Source organism: Oryctolagus cuniculus, chromosome 8 (genome assembly GCF_964237555.1).
Source record: "Oryctolagus cuniculus chromosome 8, mOryCun1.1, whole genome shotgun sequence".
NCBI lineage: Eukaryota > Metazoa > Chordata > Mammalia > Lagomorpha > Leporidae > Oryctolagus > Oryctolagus cuniculus.
In genome coordinates this window covers 80,835,210-80,855,449 of record NC_091439.1, presented here as the reverse complement: position 1 = coordinate 80,855,449, position 20,240 = coordinate 80,835,210, and the positions used below count along the sequence as shown (strand labels likewise).

General features: G+C 36.8%; 1 protein-coding gene across 2 annotated transcripts in view; it reads right to left on the bottom strand.

Moving 5' to 3' along the window:
• ARHGAP24 (Rho GTPase activating protein 24) overlaps positions 1–20,240 on the bottom strand; it is a 518,143-nt gene that overhangs the window by 415,273 nt on the left and 82,630 nt on the right. The window contains exon 2 of one of the 2 annotated variants that reach the window (XM_070047901.1): positions 14,161–14,360. In XM_070047901.1, coding sequence (XP_069904002.1) covers positions 14,161–14,183 — 23 coding nt within the window. In that variant the 5' untranslated portion in view covers positions 14,184–14,360. Of the gene's footprint in view, positions 1–14,109; positions 14,361–20,240 lie in introns of those variants that run through there. The other variant, XM_070047906.1, reaches the window with a different exon arrangement.

The following is a 20,240-nucleotide window of genomic DNA, read 5'->3' as shown; positions in this document are numbered from 1 at the left end:
TCCTTCTCTCTGTGTGTAACTATGACTTTCAAGTAAATAAATAAATCTTTTTAAAAAATAAAAAAATAAATCAATGTCATTGCAGTGGATTTCTTCATGTTCTTCTCTAAGTCTTCAACCACCAATGGTAAATTCCCCAGGAATTCACAAACGTGCATACAGGGGTAGGTTGAACATACTCTTCTCAGTTCTCTGTCACATGCCCAGGAAAGATAATCCATGGCACATTTCCTGGTTAGCCATTTCAATCTTATCGATAGTAATTTAATGGCAAACATCAGCCACTGCTCTCTGTGGCCTTTGTCTTCTGTCAGAAACAGAATGTATTATACCTACTTTTGTCCATGGATCCTCTTATTGCATGCACTGGTAAAAGCAACCAGAAAGAAAACTCAGGTTTGTGTCAGTGGTTTTAATGGGCCAGAATGGTGTCATGTGAAACAACTAAAATAAGGGACCACCTGCAAATGCCTACAGAGTTCTAGAGGCTCATTTTATTAATGGCTGTGGAGACGAATATAAGATGCAGGTACATGGGATTTAGCAAGCTGCACCCCATCTTGGATACACACCCTTTGGGAAAATTTCCCAAACAACCAACTGTGCTCTACAGAAGGCCAGCAGCCCCTTTCCAAACACATGTCAGCAAAAGTGATGAGTCATGAACCTAATTCGTAAAACCTCAGGATGCCTCAGAATCATCATCCCTTATTTCAAGACTTTGGGGCTTATTCAACAATGCTTAAAATGTGAACTGTATTTCCAGTTACTAAACTAGGCATCAACTGTAACAATCCCTCTTAACACTAGTTTTTATCCTGCCTACCTCTGCAGAACATTTTTATCTTCCTATCCCTATATATTTTTTTTATACTTCTGCCTGGTATTTCCAATCCCTAGTATAAGAATATAGATTTTTTTAAACACTTCTAAAGTTCAGTCTCCCAATCTATACTAAAAGCATAAAAGCATATGTGTAAATTATTATGAAAATTAATGAAATTAGGTAAATAGGGTGCTGAGTACAGAACGTAGGACATGGTAGTTAATTTCTTTAAAAGATCATTTATTTATTTGAAAGTTAGAATTACACAAACCTAGGAGAGGCAGAGAGAGAGAGAGAGAGAGAGAGAGAGAGAGAGAGAGGTAGGTCTTCCATCTGCTCATTCACTCCCCAGTTGACTGCAACCACCGGAGCTGCACCAATCTAAAGCCAGGAGCCAGGAGCCTCTTCCAGGTCTCCCATGCAGGTGCAGGGGCCCAAGGTCTTGGGCCATCTTTCCTGGGCCATAGGAGAGAGCTGGATGGGAAGTGGAGCAGCCAGGGTGCCATATGGGTGCCCATATGGGATGCTGGCACTGCAGGTGGCGTTTTACCCCACAGTGCCAGCCCCATTAGTTCATATTAAATGTTTATTCCCTTTCTCTTTCTGGAAAGGCACAATAAAGTGTGGGGTTACTTCTTAAAAATGTGTCTCCAATTTTTATTTTCTGGGATTCTTTTTAACTGCCGCTATGATAAATCATTTAAAAGAGAAATTATTTGAGTCAGTTATACTCTAAAATAAAGAAGCCTCTTATTTTAGTTTCTTAGATGGAGGAAAAATTGCTAGTATATTTTGCTAGAGAAAATATGATATTTTCAGACAACATCAAAATAGGAAGATGAGAAAAGTATCAACTGTGAAGCATACCACATGATGGAAGTCCTCAGGGGGTAGCATTGCACAACTACTGTTTCCCAATCCAGAATATTAAAAGAAAAATACAGGCCAGAAAAAAAAAATGAAATTTCTGCTAAAGTGACTGATCACAGATATATAAACTTGGAAAGATGACAAATATTGTTCCTACAAATTATTTCTAAGATCAAATCACATTACATAATGAAAATACCTAACTGAAATATATTAATGGAAATATGTTGAAAATTTCAGACTCTTACCCAAGATCATCAGTATTTGGAACATTTTCCCCCAATAATATCAAGATGTATAATACTAAGAGCTAAAGATTCATACTCAAAATTTAAGTCTACCTCATTGTAAACTTTTTGGAGAGTGACACAAAGAATGTTGGTGCTTCTTCAGGGTATCCTTTATACTGGAAATTCTTCAAAAAATAAATTAATTGTCAGAATTGATAGAATCAACTGATAGAATTTCAAGTAATAAAATTCTGAGATTTTAAATTTCTATACAAGTTTTCTGTCTCATGAGTTTTGTGCCCATCATTTTGGATGCAAAGGGCTTCAGATGGGGCATACTTATTGTTTTTAACTGAAAATATTCTCAAGTAGTTTTAAGGAGTCAAGAAGAAAGAATGATAAACAAACATTGTCTTTTATCACAATTGCCAGTAAAACGATAATATCTTGAACAGTAAGTTTTTAAAACACTGAATGTTTTAGATAAGCAATCATGTTATTATTTGTGATGATGACTAAAACTGCCTTAATCAAAGAAGTTTCCTCAAATATTCAAAATGCAGGCTAACACAGAGAACTTGAACATTCACAAAATCTATGGGTAGGTTGAAAATTGAAATACTGCTCATTTTCCCAAAGGATTTATTAGGTAAAGTGGTCTATTTCTAAAGTACCTATGGATATTGCAATGCAAATTTTATAGGAAAGAAAAGAATTAAAAGTACCGGCATATGGGAAGAATATCATGGTCTAATTTTTAGAGAACAGAAGCATTTGTGGAGCTAAGCAAAACTTCTAGAATCCTGGAGTTGAAAAGCAGCTTGGAAGCCATTGGTTTCATCTTTTAACAGAAGAGCCATGAAAGTTAATGAATGCAAGTGGGTAGAATAATTAACAGAAAAATAAAGTCCATAACTCAGGAGGGCCTTGACTATTGCATCACCATTCAAATTACCAAAAGACAGAAATGACATCAAGAAAGTGTCCTGTAAAATCTAGGCAAATTATGATTATTACATCTTGCCACTTAAAAAAATAAAGGCAACTAGGAAAAAAATATCTAAAAATGGATACAGGAATTTGGGACTTCAGAGCTGTCTGAAAAATATATTAGAATCTGGCAGCTGATGTTTCTTGCCTTCCTTGGAGGAGGTGATGAATGTTAAATAGCATGGTTAAGTTAGGGCTATGTTGGTTTATTCTAATAACCAGTGCATACTTCAAGGTAGGCCAGGCCAGGACCATAGCACAGTAAACCAACATCTATCTCACTGAACTCCTATCCACAGATTCCTTTTATTACCCTATAAGAGTGTTCCTCTATTTATCTGCATTATTTTTTAAAGTTAGTAAGACCTATTATTCGAGCATGTGTGATCCCATATCTAGGAAAAGATGTTAAAGTAGGAATCCAGGATCACGAAGATGAACTAAAGATTCTGCTAACAAATGGAACAGATTCTGAATCTTTTACTTTTTTAAGTTTTTTTAAGGCAGAGTTATAGAGAGGCAGAGGCAGAGAGAGAGGTTGGTCTTCCATCTGCTGGTCACTCCTTAGATGGCCGCAATGGCTGGAGCTGTGCTAATCTGAAGACAGGAGCCAGGAGCTTCTTCCTGGTCTCCCACATAGATGTAGGGGACAAGGACTTGGGACATTTTCTACTGCTTTCCCAGGCGATAGCAGGGAGCTAGACTGGAGGTGCAGCAGCCGGGACTTGAACTGGCGTTCATATGGGATGCCGGCACTGCAGGCGGGGGGCTTTATCTGCTACAATACAGTGCCAGCCCCCTGAATCTTTTCTAATGACTGGGACACAACCAAGAATAATATGTTAGTAAATTAAGATATATTTAATGCTTAGTGTGATATATTTTGGTATTTTTATGGTTTGAAGTAACAAAAACATATTTGTATATATGGTAATGTACCTAGCTCATAAATGATTGAATATTGTTTCAAGTTAATAACCACGATAAGTCAGACACATGAAGGATTTTGACAATCTCTGAATAGTTAATGAGAGAATGTTTGTTTTGTCCCACTTATCCATAAGATTAAGAAGTACATTACTCATTAGTTATAATTTTTTAAATGTAAAAGTATGACACAGGTTTTATAATATGATGTTGGAGTTATCCTATTGTCCTGGAATGGTTTCTGGAATCTAAAAGCAGAGATACAGAGGTGTGAAGTGCCTCACTGTCCTAAGAGATACCAGAATAGATTCAACTCCAACACTATCACTGCCACTGACATCACTGCCAGCGCTCCCCTTCCTGACAAGGGCAAAGAGTTCAGGTGATAATCCATGCCCACTTCAGTCAAGGGGGCGGAACTGCAAGACATTCACTAACAACTGGGGAGACTGGGACCTCACTCCTCAATGTGTTATGTGCTTGTGCTGCACTGTACCCACCCTGAATCAATAGACAAAAGAATCAGACAATTCTGTGACACTGTGGAAAAGCCTTCAAGACCACATTCATCAAAGTAAACACGTGTGGGTTTCCAGTGAGTTCAAATGAAACCATGGAATGTAGGTCCCCTAGTGATGAGACCCCAGCAGCAAGGCTGCTGGAGTACAATGTCCCTTCCAAGAGTTAGAAAGTAAACAGGGGACAAGACACAACCTCCCCTCCAACATTAGACATCCAGGTAGTCAAGATGGTGGTCAACAGTACAAAGCCAAAAAGGCAGGGGCAGCCAATATGGACACGTGTACAGTCTCCTGACAGTGATGGCTCTTAGGAAGGGATGTAATTGTCCTTGTTGTGCTCTTCCCACTAAGAAGGAAAAAGCACAATGGCTCTTTCTTGCTTATTCGCTTTGTCTCATGCACACATACACACTTATGTGCATGTTCACTGCCAGTGCCCAGTGCTGGGAAGACAGAAGAAGTACACAAGGTGCCTCTTCCCTATTTGATGCACAGGTGCCAAGACTGACAAGTTATATAGTGGGGTGTAGAGAGACACAGAAGAAATTGAAACTGGGTATGAGCCTTGAGTTTTAAGTTAGATTCAAACTTAAAAATTAAAAATGACTAACAGAGATCCTCCAAAGGTTAGAAACAGTATTACTTTATGAGCCAGCAATCCCACTCTAAAGTATACAACTATGAGATATGAAAACATGTCCACACAGAAACTTGTATATGGATGTTCAGAGAAGTATTGTTCAGAATAACCAACAAGTATAAATAGCCCAAATGCCTAAAACTGACAAGTGCACAAACCAAATGTGGCATATTAACACAATATTTCATGATAACAATAGAGGAACTACAAACACATGCCACAGCATGGATGAACTCTACAAACACTGTACTGAGGAAAGAAGTAAAAATTTGGAAAATGAAAATAATCATTTTTGCATCTGGAGGTGCTTCCTTGTACATTAAAAGTAATCAAAATGTTTTTAAAGAGCAGCTAGATTTAGGTAGGATAAAGTCAAAGAAGGGCAGAGAGGAAAATCAACCATTGAAAAGAAGCCTAAGACTTGTCAGCCAATGGCAAGAGCCTCAGATGATCACTGACATCATAAATAAGAGCGTTAATTGTTAAAGGAACAACAGAAGTCACTGTGCACTTACTCCCCATATAGGATCTTCATCCTTAACAAGATGTACTATGAGAATTAATTGCAAAACTTGTTCTCAAACTGTACTCTATATGTTGTTTGTGTGTATAGGTGCAAACTGTTGAAATATGTTCTTAACATAGAGTTGGTCCTCTGTATATACAATTAAAATAAAAATGAACCATAATGAAGAAGGGGGTGGGAGAGGGAGTAGAAGGTGGGATGGGAGTCGAGGTGGCAGGGTGGGTATGTGGGAAAGAACCATCATATTTCTAAAGTTGTATCTATGAAAAATGCATTCATTAAAAAAAGCTTAAAAAAGACTAAGTGACAAATGACTGAAATTTTTCATATATCAAGGGCAGAATAAGTATCTCATTACACACATTTCTGTGACCCCAAAAACACATGAATTACATTTCTACCCATTGGTTCTTTCCCATAAATTCTGTTTACCAGTTGTAATAATGGAAATTTACCTCAGTTTTTGCTAATAAGATATTACAAATATAGACTCTCTGGCTCCACATATTGAATTACATCACAAATTCAAGAACCATCAGTCATTATGAGTGAATTTAAGAAGCAAAACCTAAGGAAGCTTTCCAGTTCCTCCAAACTGGAGTTGAGGAGGAAGTCCTCCAGGAGAGATGAGAAGACCATGCTGCCTCTCTCGTGGGTGGTCTATTTTCACAAAGAGATTCTCTCAAGTCTCCTTGGCCATCCTCATCTGATTACCGTTAAAGGAGCTTTAAACAGCAATTTCAACAAATAGGAAAGACATAGTACAAAGTAAGCATTGTTAGTTGGATGATCTTTCTAAGTGGCTTCAGTGTTTGACAGCCTGGGTCACAAGTGTATACAAATTACCTTCTGCTCTGAAGTTAGCGTGACCAGAAAAAAGAACCTCCTTGTAAATGCTACAGGGGTGGATCATCTGTTATTTACTGCATTATGCATTGAATAATGTACACATTATAGATCCTAACTTCTACACTGCTGTGCCACTGTACCCTGATGATAGAAGATGGTAAAATGGTGATGATGGTGATGATAATGATAGCACCAATGGCTAATATTTATTAAGTGTTTGTGACCACGTTTAAACATCCTGGAAACATGACTTCACATCACAATAATGATGATGCTGGAAGGTAGGTTTTATTATCAATTATATTTTACAGAAGAGAATAATGAAGTTACTTATACAAGGTCTATGGCTAGTGGTAAAGTCTAACCTGAATCCAGGCAATCTGATCCTAAGAGCTATACACAAAACAACAGCACTCAATAGCTTCCCAGGGAAAAGTACTTAGTGGACAAAGGCTATTCCAGAGAAAATTATGAGGTTGAAATTTTTCTCACATGCTTCGATCCCTCTGCCCATCAATCTCTACTTTTGTTTGAACATCCCCTGGGGCTTTTCCTCTGTGGGTGCCCTCTATCGCAACAATACATTTACTTGTCTCTGCCTCCTATAGTCAACAATTTCTTGGGGAGCCTTCCCATAAGGACTGTTTACAAAATAATGAATGACTGAAGGCCAAGTGTTTATATGTATCATCGCTGCTTTTGAGTATGTTTTTCAGAGATTATACCATAAAATAGTCTATTATACAAATAGCAGAGTTCCAGGATTGTTTCAGGCTGCCTTGTTGGGTAGGTACACATTATTGATTCCCTGACCAAGAGTGATAAATATAGAATGAGCCCTGATTTAACTGGTTTGCTCTAACTCTAAAAATCAAGGAAAATAGGCACATGGAAACATGGAAATGTAAGATCACAAGATAGAATCTAAAATATATATCACCACTTCCTAGACTCTTAACATACCTGCATGTACTTACTTCTCCAAATCAATCTCTCATCATTGCTTGTCTTCTTTTCTAGGTTCTTGATCATTTTTGAGATACTTGATCATTAAAACTCCCCAACAACCTACCAAAGGGCCATGGCCCATGCCTTTTCTACACTATATGTCATTCAGGTTCATTATCTATCCCACTGAAAAACTCCACGAGCCTAAAAGTGGTGGCTGGTGTACCTCCTGTGACTGTGATGTTTTCTGCCATTTTCCCTATTAAAATATCTATCACATTGTTCAGTAAGACCAATTGTTCTTTATACCCCGTAGAAGTCAATGGATTCTTCATGAATGGTTGATGCTATTTTAATATCCGATGGCAGAGACTGCTCACTCTTTTTCAATATCCATGTTCTCCCCACCTCCCCAAGAAAAACCTAGATTATAAGTCCAACCTGCTTTGCAGTCAAGTATAGTCACATGACTCAGTTATATCTAATTTAATGGATAGATAAAGAAGGTGGTATGTGCCACAATACACAGCTGGTTCACCTAAACCTTCTATGTAATATTCTGCTATATATCTTTATCCTGGATGACTGGTGAAAAAATGACCCCATGGTGAATTTGGAAGCAAAAAGTAAAAACACAAATCACTGGTAACCTGTGTTACTAAAGAGTCATTTAAAGAAATTCTTCACTTAGCTGGAATCACTTCATATTTTTCACCTGAGAAAAAGTAGATTTCTTTTAAATGTCTTATTTTGAGAGGATATCAAGATGTAGATATAGATATAGATATAGATATAAAGATAACCTTTATATTTCCTGAAACCAGCCCAATATGTACAAGCACATTATCAATATACATAAATATACAATGCAAAAAATAATCAAATGAAGGGCCAGCACCGTAGTGTAGCAGGTAAAGCTTCCATCTTCAATGCCAGCCTCCCATATGGGTACTGGTTTGTGTCTTGTTGCTCCACTTCAAATCCAACTCCCTGCTAACAGCCTGGGAAAAGCAGTGAATGATGTTCCAAATGTTGGGGCCCCAGTACCCACATGAAAAACTCAGAGGAAGCTCTTGACTCTTGACTTCAGCCTGGCCCCAACCCTGGCATTGTGGCTATCAGGGAAGTGAACCAGCAGATGGAAGACCCTCTTCTTCTGTCTCTCCCTCTCTCTGTAACTCTCACTTAAATCTCTAATTCAAAATAAATAAATAAATAAATAAATATGTAAAAAATCAAATAAATGAATAAAATAAATCTTCTAAAAAGTTGAATTTTTGTTATATAGGTATATAATATATATACATATATATAATATAAAAATAAACTTAGACCAATGGAATAGAACAGAAATCCTAGGAAATCCACATGTCTACAACCAACTAATCTTTAACAAAGTAGCTAAACCAATCCCTGCATTAAAGACAGTCTTTTCAATGAATGGTGCCAGGAAAATTGGATCTATGCATATAGAAGTATGAAACAAGACCTATACTTTAAACCTTATACAAATATCAACTCACAATAAATCAAGGATCTAAATCTGCAACCTGCTATCATCAAATTACCAGAGGAAAACACTGAGGAAACTCTTCAAAGCATTGGTACAAAGACTTCTTGGATAAGACCCCAGAAGCACAGACAATAAAAGCTAAAATAGACAAATGGGATTATATCAAGAGAAGAAGGTTCTGCACAGCAAAGGAAACACTCAACAAAGATACAACTGAAAGAATGAGAGAAAATGTTTACAAAGTATGCATCTGATAAAGGATTAATATCCAGGATCTATAAAGAACTCAGGAAACTCAACAACATGGGCCAGCATTATGGTATAGTAGGAGAAGCTGTCTGCAATGCCAGCAACCTTTAGGGGCACTGGTTCATGCCCCCGTTGCTTCTCTTCTAATCCAGCTCCCTGCTAATGGCCTGGAAAAAGCAGCAAAAGATGGCCCAAGTATTTGGGCCTCTGCACCCACATGTGAGATCAGGAAGTAGCTCCTGGCTCCTTGCTTCAGCCTAGCCCTGCCTCTGCCATTGCAGTCATCTGAGAAGTGAACCAGTGGATAAATATCAGTCTCTCTCTCTCTCTCTCTCTCTCTCTCTGTAACTGACTTTCAAATAAATAAATCTTTAAAAAAATTAAAGGAATAAAAAGAAAGCAAGGAAGGATGGGGGATGGAGGGAGAGAGGAAGGAAGGGAAGCATGGTTGTCTTTTTAGAATTCTATGAAATACATGAACTGTTCTCTTTATATTGAAACAATTTTTTAAAAATACTACAAAAATAGCTAACATTTATTTTGTAGTTTCCAAGTGCCACTGCTTTCTAAATTTGCTTACATAAATTATTTCATTTATTTATAATAAATGTATTATATATGTACAGCTAGGATCTCAATGTAAAGATTAGGAAATCAAAGCTTAAAATGGTTAATTCACTTGCTCAGTGTTTCCTAAACAAACTAAGTAGGTAAGTCAAGATTCAACCCAAATGGCATTACTCCAAATTCTGTCTTTTACTATTCTGAAACAAATCATGTATGCCTATATTGCAATATAGAGGTAAATAATAAAAAATATTAAGCTAACAATAAAATAATATAATATCTTCTATCTCTTGATATCAGTTTTACTAGGAAATAGCTAAAAATTTATGACATACAACGCCACTTAGATGTTTTTTTCATACCAAAAAATGGTGCATACATACTCAGATACTACATAAGTACTCGGCTTTAGATTTGAGGACAAAGCACAATGTTCAGTGTTTCTAGTATTTCTGTAAATACTTAGTTGGAGTTTTGGCTTCCTCTAGCTCATGCATCATTTTAATGAAAAACAACAATATTTTTAAAATCCATGAACTCATAAGCTTTATTAGATATATAAAATTATAATCTACTCTTAAAGCAGTGATCAATTCCTCAGGTTATAACTCAAAACCACTTTGTTCTCTATATTAAGAAAATCCATTGTGATCTAATATAGTATCATCCTCATCACGTCCAGAAAAAACCCTTCCACACACAATTGGATCAATATCTGTTGTAGAAAGTCTAGACTAGATTAATTGGGTTGGTGCCTGTTTGGATTGTAGCCATTTTATCTAGAGTCTCAGACTGGCTTCTAAAAATCGATGCTCCCTAGTGTCAACTTCTAGCATGAGGGTAGATCAGAGGTATTGAGTAGGAGAGCCAAACATAAGCCTTGGCTTTTATTTAAGTAACAATATACTTCAAGATAAACAAAACAGAAAAGTCCAAAACAGCATTCAGGAATTTATTCGTGGGTTCATTTAACAAACTATGAATCATTGTCTCATCTTTAGAATAAATATAATATTTATAATTCATCTCTGTCTGATTTGCTCCCATGTTACTGTTTGTATAATTAACACCTGGGTCATTTATCATGATTATTAATAATAGATGGAAAACAGATACAGTCACAAACTCAGTTTAAATGTTTCAAAGCCTTTTAAAGTAACTGTGCAAAAGTCCTAACAGTATGCAGTGGAAGGGGAAGATCTTTTTAATAGATATTTTATACAATTTTGAGCTTTTTCTCCATAAGTAAATATGTACTATAAACATTAAAAATTAAAAGAGAAAAAAATTACCTAAAAAGCTAGGAAAATAGAACCATGAAATGATTACAATCGTGGCATCTGAGTGATAGAAATAATGGATGTATTAAATATCATTTTTTAAAAAATGGCTGCACATTTCACTTTTCTATTTTGTTCCAGAAACAAATTCCTCTTTAGTTTCTAAGTCTGCTATTAAAAATAAAATGAATTGTATGTAACTGCAAACATTTGTAGACAAGTTTCTTGAGAGAGTTTTATCCTAGATGAACTAAAAGCTGTTGTATATTTTTCTCTCATTAAAAGTTACTAGTTATTAAAGATATCTGGTTTGAATTATTTTAAATATGAAATAACTACATTCTGAGATGGGATTCTAAATATATCACCAGAGGAACCTGGCTAAGAGCTGAAACGTCATGGTTTACACATCAGGCAGTGTCCCCCAAGAGAGGAGATCCTAGAAGCACTTCCATTTTTGCTCAAAAAGAAAATGCAGGAAAAGTGGCAATAAAACTTTCTACATCCACTGTTGAATATTTAGAAGGCAAGGTGCAATTTGCATAAAAACCTAAAATATCAACATTAAGTACAAGTAATTAAGTATTTCATGTACTAATTACACGTACATATAAAAATTGAAGGTACAGACAGAAGAAAAATCGAGCTGGTAAATTATATTCATTAACTGAAGCTTCAACATCCAAGTAGTAAGGAACAGCCATCATGATTTCTTTCTAAGAGAAGAGTTGTGCAAGCTGAGGGTCACAGGTGTGCTGGAGATTGTGCCCCATTGTCTCCTAGAGCATCCAGTCTCTGTGCAGCACACAAATCCCTTTTGACTGAGGCCTCACTTCCCTCTCTCACACATTTCTTGCCATTTTACCACACTCACAATATGGAGCCATTTATAAAGTAAATTTCAAAATAAGCAATTAGTCCATTCATTGGCTAATACCAGGTCTTTTAAAATTACTAGGTACCCTCTGATACAGAAATTGCCAGTCTTTTCTCTAATTTTTGTGTGTGTGTTTAAACATTAGTGTAAATGATTACATTAAAATTATAAAGCACAATATCAAAATCCCTGTGTCTGAATTGCCATGCAAGATGATTTTTAAAGAGCCAATTCACAATTACTTACCCCAAATTGTGACTGCTTAGTTAATTATAAATGATTAAGAAATAATATGCAAAAAGAAAAACTAATAAACATTTTGTGTGGCGTAGCAGTTGATGGTCTATATTTGACTTTTAAAAGTGTTAGTAAATTTTCTTACTACAATTCTATTTCATTAATTCTTATTACTGTAAGTCTTGAAATATCAGTAACATGCTAATATCAAAATACAGTTATCTTAGAATTAAGAATTAAAGTAACATCCATTCTGAGATCGATTTTCATTTGAATTAATCATATCTTTTTGCATTTTCTTATTTAACTGTAGAATTTTTAAATCAATAATCATTATTTGTGAAAAATTATAAAGAAGAGCAAAGCCCAGGCACTATGATGAGCCTCTTTGAACATTTTAAGGTAGACTTCTCAAACTGAGGTTCAGGTGCATACTCTCTGACATTTTCAAGTTCCCAAATTTGAGAAACACTAAATTCAGGCTCAAGCTGCTGAATCTGCCTTCATTTCAAGAAGATACTGTGGGCTCCCTGAAGAGTCACAACATCTGTTTGATCTAGCATCAATTCTCCAATCACATAACACCTGAATCCTCCATTTGTTCCCCCCATGCTTTGTGTAGGTCCTGGATAACCTAATTGCTCACTTTTTTTGAGCTTGGTAGAAATAATTTTATGCTCAAGATAATGACTTATTCTGAGGTTTATGCAGCATAAAACAAGAAAAAGTGACCCAAGAGGGTAAGAGAAGAGTAAAGAGATTCCACAAGTTTGCCTCTATATGCTACATGGTATTCACCATGTTGCTTCATATTTCTAAGCCACACTTTCTTTAATTGTGATAAAAATTCCGCTATTGCTATGACAAGTAAAATAGTACATACAAGAAATACCCTATAATTGTCAATGGTATTAGTATGGGACAAGCTTGTTAGTTTATACATGAGGTCTTTGGTTGAGGCTATATGAACTTGAACTCAGACTTACCTAGAGGCAAATAGTGGCACCACTGACTATTTAACTGCAGGTAATCTGTATTACTTTTCTTTGTGCATAAATAGGGTTAATAATAACTATTTCATAGAATGACTTTAAGCCTCTCATAAGAAAATATATGTAAATTCTAAGCCTAGCGTCTGGCCCTGTTAAACACTCAAAAATTAGTAGCAAATTCAAAAGATGGCTGGTCTTTGTGGTATGCACTATCATCGCTATTTTTATGTAATTCAATTACGAGTGAGAACCCTGTGAAATTATAATGCTTCAGGAAGTTAAAACACGAAAGCAGAGTCCTGACCCAGATTCCTATCTAAGTTCTTGAGCTTCAGCACAAAATGCAATAGCCTCAAGAACAAACTGTTGGAGAGGTTTATATAAAGTAATCTGCTTCTCCTCTCCTGTATACATCTGGGATTAGAGATGAGGAAAAACAGAGGTGACAGCCAGTTCACATCACCTCGCATCATCCAGGAAACAACGGTCACAGCCAAGGAAGCGCATTGTAGCTAAAACCTACAGATGGAGACTTTTCTTCCCTATTGTGGCAGTCCTGAGGTTTGGGAAACATGGTAAGTAAATAAGCATACAAAAGAATGCTAGGGGACCACAAAGAAACTTAGAAACTATTCCCAGAGCTGGACACAAGGCATGGTGTCCAAATGTCTGGGGGTTGTTCATTTTAGCACCACATTCATATTTCAAATGACTTAGGTAGAGGAGGAGCTAGAGAATTGATACTAAGGAAATCTTAGAAATCACTCAAAGTGTTTATAGCCTCTCTTCAAATTTGTGTTTTCAATTTATTTCTGAGAAGAAGAAAGATGTTTGGCCACAATAGGTATTTTCCAGAAGATGTCTGCTAAAAATTTCTCATGGAGTAAGTTAATCTGAGGGATTAGACATTCTGCTCCAGCTTAAGAAATACTAAAATTAGCATCAGTCAAGTATAATTTGCAAGTCCATCATCTCTGAATCAAAGCTAATAATGAGAAGGTGTGACGCACCTAAGGAGCCCAAAGGGATTGCGCTGGGGTCATGCTCCATCAGGTTCCAGCAAATACCCCGCTGTAGATCTCCTTGGCCCACAGTACTATTTATTTTGTCCTACTTACCAACGGCTTGGTTTCATCTTCATCTTTGAAATAATAGAGTTGATCTCCCTTGAGCACGAACCAGCGGGTATGCCAAGTCTTCACAAAGCCGCCTTGCTTTCTCAGCCACCCACACTTCATGGCATTTTGCCGCCCTTGGCCTTGCTGGGGGTTCTCAGCAGAGTCATTGTTGTCCTCCATGATCAAACTGATAGACTTTCCTATTTAGTAAAGAAAAAGAAAGGGAAATAATAAGATGCTCTGTTATATTCCATTTCCTCTTAATCGCCCTATCCTTTAACAAAGAAAAGCAGGGGGTGGAGGGAAAGAGGAGAAGTGAAAAATATTTATCAACTAACTCATTGGCTAAGCTTCTGGAAGCTACAGCAACAGCAGTATGCCTGAGGAAATTTGAAAGAGCTTTCTGTTCTACAGTGAGCTTGGCAGCTGGGTGATGATAACCTTTCTTTCCTAAGTACAGCTGAAGAATGGGAAAGATCTAGAGGTAACGTGCTACAAGGCAACTTTTCACAAACTTAAATGCCCAACAAAAACACAGTTCTCAAAATAACAAGCCATTCAGTCCACTGTGCCTGTGTGAGTCTGGGATTGTCTGGGCATGTCCCAACACATGGCCAAGTTGAAAGGGACTACTTGAAAAACCTCGATGAAGACATTTGGTTCACATATGTGAAAAGTTTTAAAAAAGTGTGTGCCCCTTCCCTCAAAAGCATCTCTTTGAGAATTTCTTTTACTGTCAAGAATCAGTGCAATTAGAGAAAAAACAAAACAATACAAGAAGTCTGGTCACTTGAGTTTCTTTTCGCTACATCCATCATGGATGTCATGGTGCACCCCAGTCAATGCCAAGAAGAAAGTTTTGCAGTGAGGTGTAAAGGAGTACAAGGTCACAGACCCCCTACATGGCAAAAAAAAAAGTTCATCATCAGGAAAATATGAAACAACAGCTGAGATGCTAAACTGCCCCAATAGGAGCAGAGGAGGGACGCTTCCTGGGAGAGCACAGGCACAGGGTAAAGAATTCAAAGAGACATTCTTGTTGCAAATGCTTCCACTGAATTCTTGCTAATACTTATTTTTAAGGATTTATTCAGGAAGTGAGAAACCTACTCTCACCCTTTTGTTTTTGATGAGGGTATAAGGATGTTGAATAACAATAAAAAACAGAATATTCCAGTTTATGTACATTCATGCACAAATTTCTATTGTATTACTTCCGATTGATTCTAGAGGACAAGCTGTCTTCTCTCTAGTCTTTATTCTCACCAATGGTTTTTCAATCGGTTTCTATAGACAGAATCCTACTTATAAATTCCATGAAGTTTCAATTCCTCAGTCTTTGGTTATCTATGCTTTTTCCTTTAATTTGTAGGAGTCAAACTTTCCATTATTGGGTGCATTCTATGAATTTACTTTTCCATTCCAGTTGCAGGAATGAAGCCTAACTTTGGTTCCAATTACCTATTTTGATCATTTCTACCATCTTCCCAGTAGTTTTACTATTGCCACTGGCATACATCCAATCTATCACTCTTCCTGCTTTAATCATCATTATTTAAACCACTTTTTGAGTTTGAAGGTCACCTATTTTCTCTCATTCCATATCTACCCCACTCCTCTTTTTATATCAAAACATGTGTCTAATTAATAGATCTCTGCAAAACACATGCAAATGTCACGGCTCCATGGAGCGTTCCCATGACCGCAACTTCTCATTGCAGGAAACATTCTCTCTTGTGCAAGCACGTGTGTGTGCAGACGCAGACTGAATCATGCTTTTGCATCAAGTTTATTATGCCTCTAGGGCAGGAACTTTCATCTCTTTCTTTCACAGTACTTGACCCAGTATAAAGAGCCAAGTAAACCCTACTATAAATGAACGATAAATGCCAGAATATAACTTAGATAATAAGCATGGTATTCAGACAATCCTAAATAATCTTTTTGTCTCCTATTATTTAAGGTATTCAAATTTACACAATTTCCCGTTTCATAACCATCCAGATCATCTCTACCTACCATATACCTTAAAACTTAACTAGAACCTTAAAACAAATTTTCCAGCATATACACACAAATGAATGCATTCCACAATAGCAAATTAATTCTCTTTGGTCTTATTTTTTCATCTTCCCTCAAATTTATGCTTTCTATTAAATTTTTTTAAATCTCCTCTAAAGTATTTCAAGGTAATTAGCAACCTACTATCAATAACGTTAAAAAATATAAATAGTTCCTTTTGTGTGTCATATTAATGTCTTCGTAAAAATGCTTGGAAATTAGAACATGGTTTATGATTCCTTCTACATATTTTGTTTATAAGTCTGGTTGAAGCCAATGACAGCATGCCCAGGGAACTGCTAGCCATAATGCCTATAATTTCATGATTTCAGAATGCATCAGAAAGTGTTTTTATAATACTACTTGTAACAACTCATTAACATGGAAATGAAAATAAATTTTTCATATCTCTAGGTAAAATAATATTGCAGCTATCATTAAATAAGCTAAGTAGTTTTATTAAAATAATGGTGATTTTTTTAAAGGAGTCTAGATATTTCTGGAGAAACTAAATGGTTCAAATTCTACCCTTCCTCCATCTACAAAAGATGTTGGACTTGATCATTTCTAACTATAGTCACTCCTGGTTCTCTGAAATCCAGCATCTCTGTAATTCTATAGTGCAGGGACACCAGATAGCCTCAATACTTAGCACACGTCTGGCATATGGTGACATTTAATCAATTTTTGATGAATTAATCAATTTTGCAATAGGTTCCATGCTGTTGTCTAAAAGTGAATGGATCATTCTCTGAAACCTGATCTTCTCCAAAACCTGATCTTGTTAAATGATACCATGATATACCTAGTTGTAAAAAAAAGTGAACATTTGATTCCTGATTTTGCCTCACTCCAAATATAAATCAATCAGTAACTCTAGAAGATAATATCTCAAAAAGATATTTCAAATCTGTCCACTTGGTTTCATCTTCACTGCTAATCTATGGTCCAGACAACCATCATCCCTTTTTTGACATAGTTTTTTATATTGTTTAAAAAATTTATTTGAGAGGCAAAGAGACAGACAGAGTTACTATCTGCTGATTAACTCCCCAAATGTCTACAATGGATAAGGTTGGGCTGAGGCCAAAGCTGGAAGCCAGGAACTCAACCAAGGTTTCCCACATGGGTGGCAAGAACCCAAAAATTTGAACCACCACTGTTACTTCCCATGGCCTGCATTAGCAGGAACCTGGAATCAGGAACTAGAGCCAGATATGGAACCCGGGTACTCTGTCCATTGTGGGGTGCAGACATCCTAACCAATAATGTCTCCACTATTATCTTTTGACAAGATAAATTTTAATAACCTTCTAACTGGTCATTTATAACAATATATGCAAACACCTGGGTTCATGCTCACACATACTTTATTCTCCAAAAACGAAAGAAGCCTTTATAAATTCAAATCAGATGATTGTTACTCTTAAAATTGTTATTGGCTTCCCACCATATTTATTTCAAACTCCAGACTTCCCATGGTATATTTGACTCTGAATCACCTGGGATCTGTCTTTCTCTCTCACCAAATCTCATGCCACCTCCTGCTTCTCTGTACTGTACCTCACTCAACCCTTCCAGTTTCTTCTCAGTTCTGGAAATATCCAAGTTTCGTTATGCCTCAAGTATTGAAATTTACTGATCTCTACCTAGAACACTCTGCTCAGGCTCTTTGCATAGTTGAGGCCTTTTCATCTAAATGTCAGCTTAAGATCTACCTCCTTCACTAAGCATTCTCCAAGCACCCTCTGAATTACTTTAGCTCCTTTTCCTTATTGCAGAACTATGTCTTCTGTTTTACTGATATTTCTCTGAATTTCCCTCTCTCCCCCTTCTCTTTCTGTTTTATGTCACCAGGAGATGACAAACTCCATGAGGTTGTAGGGATGGTTTTCCTCAGTGCAGTATACCCAGTGTCCTTAACACTGTTTACTTACACTCAATAAACATTTGTTGAGTCAACTAATAAAGCTATTTTATAAATATCACACTAGGAATTCCTACAAAAACCATTTTGGAGGGTTATTTTTAAATTGCAGCTAATGCCTTAAGGAAGTTTGTACTTTAGGAACTTGATTTTTTTTTTCCTTTGAAATACAAAAATTTGATTAGTACAAAAAATTATACTTAAACACCATGTTAAAGCCATCACATATGAATGAACCCCTAACTGACCTTTATGAAGAAAAAACACATGACTTTCAGAATTTATACTTTTTAGCTTTGGTAAGAAGTACCTGTAACTGTGGGAACTTAGATTTGTGACCTCATTTCAAACAAGAATTTGCACAAACATAAGCAAAGATATATACACATAAAATGTCAGTTACCATAGAGTTGTAATACATTTGAATTTCCTTTATACAGATTCAATTACACATGTTGAGCAAATACGAGAAAATGAAATAAAAGGAGAGAGCTACAGTGGAAAAGGAGGAGGAGAAAGAACAACTTCAGTGGCCCACCCTAAACGATTCCACCACAATGCTCCACTGCACTCAGCGCATCTCTGTCCCCACAGCAACGGCTGTGCATTTGTGATCCCAGAGCTTGAGTACACATGATTTCATGCCTCATTACCCCTTAAGATAAATAACCGATTCCAGTTGTTCAATCAAAGGAACAGTGATCATTTCTATTGCTCAAGAAAAGGAAACTAAAACAAAACTGGCAATGTTGGTAAAATACTGCAATTTTTGAGAGATTTATAGGGCTTTCAGGAATAATTCTGATGATACCAAACTGTCACTTTTTGTGTTGGAATTACAACATAACTCCTTTGTAAAATGTGACCCCACTGTACACAGTATATAACTACAGACAACCAATATCTATTTGAATTGTTCTCAAAAAGAAATTTTTGTTTTGTAGTTGTTGCTAACATGCTGGTTTGTCAAGCAGTAGAATATTTTATTGAGCAGTGTATCTATGACTCACACTACAAAACTTATACAAAAATTAATAGAGTGAGCACATATATGACTGTGGATGCATAGGTGCAGTTGTATTATGGATATGGTAGCTATACATTGTGTGTGTGTTCTCTGGAAAAGGAAATCCTTAAACATAATATATTTGTTAATATTCCTCAAACATTTTAAAAATACTAAGTGCTGGCCGGCGCCACGGCTCAATAGGCTAATCCTCCGCCTAGCGGCGCCGGCACACCGGGTTCTAGTCCCGGTCGGGGCGCCGGATTCTGTCCCGGTTGCCCCTCTTCCAGGCCAGCTCTCTGCTGTGGCCCAGGAGTGCAGTGGAGGATGGCCCAGGTGCTTGGGCCCTGCACCCCATGGGGAGACCAGGAAAAGCACCTGGCTCCTGGCTCCTGCCATCGGATCAGCGCGGTGCGCCGGCCGCAGCGCGCCGGCCGCGGCGGCCATTGGAGGGTGAACCAACGGCAAAAGGAAGACCTTTCTCTCTGTCTCTCTCTCTCACTGTCCACTCTGCCTGTCAAAATAAAAAAAAAAAAAATACTAAGTGCCATTGCTCTGAAAGGCATGCAAGGGTTTGCCTGCAGATCTTAGAGTAGGTTTTTTTTTTTTTTTGGAAAATTATGTATTTAATTCACTCAAGAGACAGAAAGAAGGAGACATACAGATAGATAGAGAACCCATCACCTGGTTCATTCCCCAAATGCTAACAGCAGCAGAGGCTGGGACATGTCAAAGCCAGGAACCAAGAACTCAATCTAGGTTTCCCTGGGTGTCAGGGCTCAACTACTTGGGCCATCACATGCTGCTTCTGACTGTGTGCATTATTGGGAAGTTGAAATCAGGAGCAAAGCCAAGAGTCAAACCTGTACTCTGATATGAGATGTGGCCACTCAAACCCACATCTTACTTACTAAGGTCAAATGCCCAACCCTAACATTGTTTAATGATGATGCAAAGAACATAAAAGCACTTTCCCATATGATGTTTGCTAAGTAACATGTTTATGCCATTACTGCGATGTATCTGTGAATTGATAGATTTTTATTATTTCTTTTTTTATTTTTTTAACTTTTATTTAATGAATAT